This window comes from Cyanistes caeruleus, chromosome 5 (assembly GCF_971803275.1).
Source record: "Cyanistes caeruleus chromosome 5, bCyaCae1.hap1.1, whole genome shotgun sequence".
Lineage (NCBI taxonomy): Eukaryota > Metazoa > Chordata > Aves > Passeriformes > Paridae > Cyanistes > Cyanistes caeruleus.
In genome coordinates, this window is record NC_141705.1 from 47,740,298 (window position 1) to 47,746,352 (window position 6,055).

The 6,055-nt window shown below is 35.7% G+C and overlaps 1 protein-coding gene across 12 annotated transcripts in view; it reads right to left on the reverse strand.

The window, feature by feature from the left end:
- The window catches only part of GSTCD (glutathione S-transferase C-terminal domain containing), a 46,360-nt gene that overhangs the window by 38,352 nt on the left and 1,953 nt on the right, over positions 1-6,055 (reverse strand). For 6 of the 12 annotated variants that reach the window (XM_086888308.1, XM_086888310.1, XM_086888312.1 and 3 more), the window contains exons 2-4: positions 5,458-5,534; positions 3,605-4,036; positions 1,957-2,418 (exon numbers count right to left, since the gene is read on the reverse strand). In XM_086888308.1, coding sequence (XP_086744434.1) covers positions 1,957-2,418; positions 3,605-4,015 — 873 coding nt within the window. In that variant the 5' untranslated portion in view covers positions 4,016-4,036; positions 5,458-5,534. Of the gene's footprint in view, positions 1-1,956; positions 2,419-3,604; positions 4,037-5,457; positions 5,620-6,055 lie in introns of those variants that run through there. The other 6 variants (XM_086888305.1, XM_086888303.1, XM_086888304.1 and 3 more) reach the window with 3 other exon arrangements.

Consider the following 6,055-nt stretch of genomic DNA (forward strand, 5'->3'; position numbering starts at 1 on the left):
AGGCACTGTTACATTTGTTATCAAGTGTTCTAAATTGTATTTTAAAAAGTGAATAGTGTTTTATCCCCAGATGAGGAACTGAGCTTTTGTTATACTTATATTAATTTTCAACAGTTACAACTAATAGAAAGCACAAAAAAGGTAACCTCAGAATGATAACAGCAGTGAAATGAGGTAATGAAAAACAACCCTTCAGCTTCATTATCTTACTTTTGGTAATTATAATTACAATCAACTAGTCAGGTCTCCTCGTATTTATAGGATGATATTTTCCAGACACATACTCACTTAAGACTTCATTATTATTCTTATAATTAATACACATCCTTAATTCAAAGCAGAACTGGAACTGCAACTGCAGTGATTTTTTTAAACAGAATCCAGGGAGTCCAGTTACACAAGTGACAAATAACACATTAATACAGAATTAAACTCTGGGACTTCCATCAACAAGAGCAGTTTCAACTCACTACCTACAAGAAGCTTTCAGATGCAACTTTTTCAATTTTGATGAGGACTGTAGGCATCAAGGTATAATTGCTTAGAAAATTATCATTCACCAGAGAACAGAAATAAACAAACATTATCCCAGATCTCTTGCAAAGTAGGTAATAATGAAACTGAAAGTCAGGTTTTCAGGGCCATCCTTGGTGTGAGCTAACACAAGTGTACTGTAAAATACCTAGTTTTTGAGCTGCAGAACACCAGGGCTCTAGGGTAACATACAAAAAGTCAACAAATCAAAAAATTCTCAGCTGCTCACAGTACATCCAGAGTGATTCCAACTACATTGCTGAAATCAATTAAGCATCTGATGCAAAAATCTCATGCCTAGCACCAGTAAATATTACTCAAAAAAGCAGTGCTCTTATATTAAAAAGGTCTTGGAAAAATAAAAGCTGAAATACGTTAAAGTTTTTTAAATAGTAAGAATTTTGTCTTAATACTTTAGCATCATCCATACAGAAGTTGCTGTTCACCTCCAATTATGTGATTTGCAAAACAAACAAAGCAGATGTGAATTAAGAAGCATTTCTGTAAAATGACTCATCTCAATTCAAAGGCAGCATATTGCTATCATCATACAGAAATCCACTGAGGATGATGATACTGCTTAAAGAAGTTGCAATGCGGACATTTGTCACATTATGAATATTTGATAGTCATTATCTTGATTTTCAAGATTGTTATCCTCAATGTGACTAACAGCATCTTCACCAGGAATTCCATTTGTTTTCAAACACCGTAAGGGAAATTTGGCAAACCAACTTGCAAAATCAAAATGCAAATGTTCCTGGAACAGACACCAGCTAAGCCATAAATCTCATGGAATAACTGCAGGAGTACTGGAAGGAAGCAATAGTATCATTGTATCATTTTTGTTATATTTTGTATCATTTATATATGTATACATATATATGTATATATTTATATCATATTATTTTGTATCATTTTACTGTGATGGGAAATCAAGACATAGCTGTCATTTCCTTAAATCTCCCCTGTGTATCTATCCTCATAAAACCAAGTACACAGATAGTGCTGAGCAAGACTCTTGCATGGTCTTGCCACAGAAGTTTTTCCCACTGTAGAATTAGTCTTTAAGTTGAGCTCAAGTCATCTGTACCAGTATTTTTAAATTATTATTTTGTGGGCAAATTGGTGCCAAAATATTTCAGTATAGTATTTTAACAGTTAACAGTGTTTACTAACCATTGATATGCTCTGTATCTACAAGTAATTTCAGTGACCTCACCAATCCCTGGTTTTTGTGTTTGTACAAAAACAAGACAAATCTCTGATTTTGGGTTAAGGTCACATTGTAAACACCACAATATGTTTCAAATTAACATATTTAACATAAATTTGTTTAAGATAAACATAATTGACAACTTTTAGGCTCTGAAAAAACATAGACATAAGACTAGTTAATATTTGCAGAATCTGTCAGCTTACCAAGAACTGATGGATGCATGGCAAAAGCACTAGGTCTGCCACAGTAAAATAGAGTCCTTCTGCAAAAACATGGTCCAAGAGTGGAAGGTCAGAGGTTTTTGTTCTCCTGATGTGAGGGGCCTCCCTGCTGATTGCATCTGGTGCTTCCTGGGCAAGTAGTTTAGAGAAAGCAACGCTCAGTTCCAAACTTGGGGGTGGATGTTCATGGACTCCCCCTGGTTTTAATTCCTCTGTTGCTTCTTCACCAAGCACAGGCACTGCAGCCTTGGTACCTGCCTTCTGCTGTTGAAGTTTCTGCCTTCGAATTTTATCATCGTTATGTACTCGGACAGGCTCTCCAAGCTTCCTTTCCAACAGCAAAATGTCAGGAGGAATAGCCTGGCAATTCTCAGGAGAGGCTGTCAAAAATCTTTCAACAGCCAGAGGTATGCTGATCTCACAGAGCCTGGTCCACTGGCTAACCTGCACAACAAATTTACGTAATTAGTGTCTCTACAGAAATAAAAACAAAATCCAGAATAACTTTTGGTTACTTTTGGTTATTCAATCACTTCAAACAAAGGAATTCCAGCTTTGAATACATTCTTTGTTAACCTTAGAAACTCAAATATCTCTGTATTGCTTTTACAACAGCAGAGCTAGGAAGCTAAATTTTATATATAACAGAACAGTTATCCAGTACAGCATGTTTTTATTTCCTTACTATTGACATAAAATTAGGGTGGCTGTGTAACTCCTAAGAAACAAAGCTGTGATCTGAGTTGAAGACACAGCAATCAATGGCAAGCATGGAAATAGCAATCATGCCAGGGTGGAGTTCAGCCTCCTGAGAGGCTTGAGGAAGGCAGGTCTAGATGGATGAGCACACTGCTACAAATGGGCTGACATCTCAGCTCAAAGAGTAGTGTTGGTTAGTTTACTCTGCCTGAAGGCCAGTTAGGAGCGGAAATCTTTAAGGGTCTGTGCTGAGACCTATTCCATTTCATCATCTTTACCTGGAGGGGGGAGATGGAATACACTCCCATCAAGGATGATAGGGAATTGAGAAGAGCAGACAACAAATTCCCAACAAACTCCAAGGTAGAGTTGCTATTCACACGGACCTGCACAGACTAGAGAATGAACTGAGCGAACTGATGTGAAACTCAGAATAATCCACACCTAGGAGGGAATTATCATCCAGAATGGTACAGGTTAGGGACTGACCAGCTGGCCAGGTATCCACTCTGCTAAAAAGACACTGGACAACCTGGTGAGAATAAGCTAAACAAAAGCCACCTTGACAGTGAAGGCTAAAAATATATAGTGCTTTTCAAATCAAAATTAGCAAGAAATTAGGTATTTCTTAGTTTACTTCAAACTTTTTAACGCATTTATACTGCTAGACATGAAACAAAGATCTGACCTACTTTTTAACATTAAGGTTCTTTTTGTGATGCTAGAAAGTAGTATCTTCAAAACTAATTATTTTTCATCTTTGTGCCAAAATACAGGTATTTCTGTATAGAGAAAATAGCGTTTTCTAAGCAAATTAAGTTTTTTACTAAAAGAACTTACTTGACATCAATATTAACAGCCTACTTCAGAGCATTTAATACTTATTAAAAAAACCAATCAAGGTATCCAAGAGAGAGAGACACACACTCACTTCAGCACAGGCTTTTAAGCAGGTCTTCTTAAAGCCCAGGAGTTCCAAAAGATCCTTTTTAGATGGATCTGCCTCGAATGTTTTCTGTATTATATGTCTTAAGACCACAGAAAGCCCAGCTCGGCAGAATTTGTCATCTTTCATGACAACAGCAGGTAAACTGCAGCTCTGCACAACCACTGGAAGCTGACATCTGGAGATTAAATGGACCTCAAGATCACCAGCGAGGTTTTTTGTCACACACTGATCACCCACATCTTCGCCAGTCGGCACTAAAAAAACTTTAAATAATTTGCAGTCACAGTAGGATAGCAAAAACAGTGAGATAGATGTATGAAGAGGAAAGATACTATCTCTGTACTGATGAGAAAAAGCCAAATATAAATGTTCTTCACCAACATTATCTTTCATCTTCTTCCTGAGATGAAGTTCCTGAAATAGAAATCAGAGTATGACATAAAAGAATATAGAATTAAAAAAAAAAAAAAAAATTAAATCACTGGTTTTTCCACTATCTGCTACAACTGATTTGAACATAAGATACTACTGAAAACCTCCTGCCTGAATAATTGGCAGGCCCTTTTCTGAGAGAAAAGAATGGTTTCACATCTAGACTGTCTCTTTCCATACAAGACCATGGATAGGAAAATGATCTCTGTAAATTTTTTTTAACATTTTAGCGTATTTGTGACATCAAACAAAACCTAAGAAAAATGTTTCATTTTCAATTTTTAAGTGCATAAGCATTTTAGAGCAAGGTTTTTTGGTTTTTTTTTACATTAAAATCTTCCACAATATTAACCATGCATTACTAAAAAAAAAACAAGCACCTGAGCACATATCTACAACAATCAGTTCTGAAATACAGACATCTGTCTTTCTGTAACTTCTAAAAGGCAGGTATTTATAAATTAATAAATCAAGTTATAAAAATTTGTATCAATTATATTTATAAATTAAAAAATTATTAATTAAATTTATAACAGGTATTTAAGCCATGGGAAGTAATACTGGTTTCTGTATTAAAAATTAATCTAGAGTTGGGTGAGAGAATAAAATAAGCAAATAAACATTCACCTCATGATACTATGTGAACACCTCAAACACACAACTACTTTAAAGCAGTCAAATTCAACAGTAGCAAAGCTGTAATATCTTCTCAGTATATTAAAAGCTCAAAGTAATTTTTCTTACAGTGGGTTGAAAGCTACATTTTTCCTACTACAATATTCCATAGGAGTTTAACATAAGGCATTGATGCAGTAATTTTTCTGCTCCATCACTCATCAGCATTGCCCATTACCTTACAGACGACGGTGGCATTGGAAAGCCTTAGACACTAGATGGCCCTCCTACAACGAGAGTCACACACCACAGCTCGGGCACACTGAGCTAAGGAAATTTAAATGTTGCTAAGAAAGGCCAGAATAGGGTTTTATATACATGTATATAAAGCACCAGTTTCACTGGAACAGCATCAGTCTTTCTGTCTAGATTAATCTGTCTAGATTAATAGCCTTTGCACAATTACACAAATATGATGTATTTCTTAAAAAAAAGGTTTCATTTGATGCATCTTGATTATTCAATTTACTTTTTTCCACGTAAACACGAACATCACACTTGTTACTTTATATTACCTACCACAGAGCCAAATTAATTGCCCAAAAAGAGGGGGTGGAAGAATAAAATCAAGTCTGCCTGAGAATAAGAACATACTAATGTCTGTTACAGGGAAACATTTTTAAACCATTAAATGACAAGAACAGTGGCTCTATGATGAGTACTACTGCTTTTCTTTAATGAATACACTGGCACACAAAGAATAGGACAGTACACAATGCAATACCTACTTTGCCACAAGATATTTTATTTGGGTAAATCTTGACAGCATGGAAGTCGAGACAGACTCTACATCCTAAGTACAGCTCTGTGGTAAAAATCATACAGTGAAGGCGCTGTCAGAGAGGTAAATCAAAAAGAGTTACTGCTACCATAGTCACATCCATAGCTTCCAGCCTTTAAACTCCAATTCTCGACTACAGTACCTCTTCCAATATTAAAAAGTACTCTTCAATGCATTTAGGTTGATATTTTTGTTTTTCATGGGAACTCAAAGAGCTCACAGTCCATCTTTCACTGGGCATGCAAACCACTCAGACATACACATTCACCTCATCACTCAATTTTTTCTTCTAGTTGACATTTCTGGACTCAATCAGCTATTTTGGTCACTTTCACACTGTGCAAAACTGCTAAATATTCTGGTTAATTCTGACAAGGTTTCTATTTCCAAAGTATATTATTCTATAGTTTCCATCTGTTAATCACCCGTTCCTACAATTTACTGTTAAAAACTTCTTACAAGTAATTTTAATAAAATGGGCTTCCCTAATGACTGCAACTTGTTCCATGGGTCACTAGAATATCAAAGCATTCAGTCTGGATTTA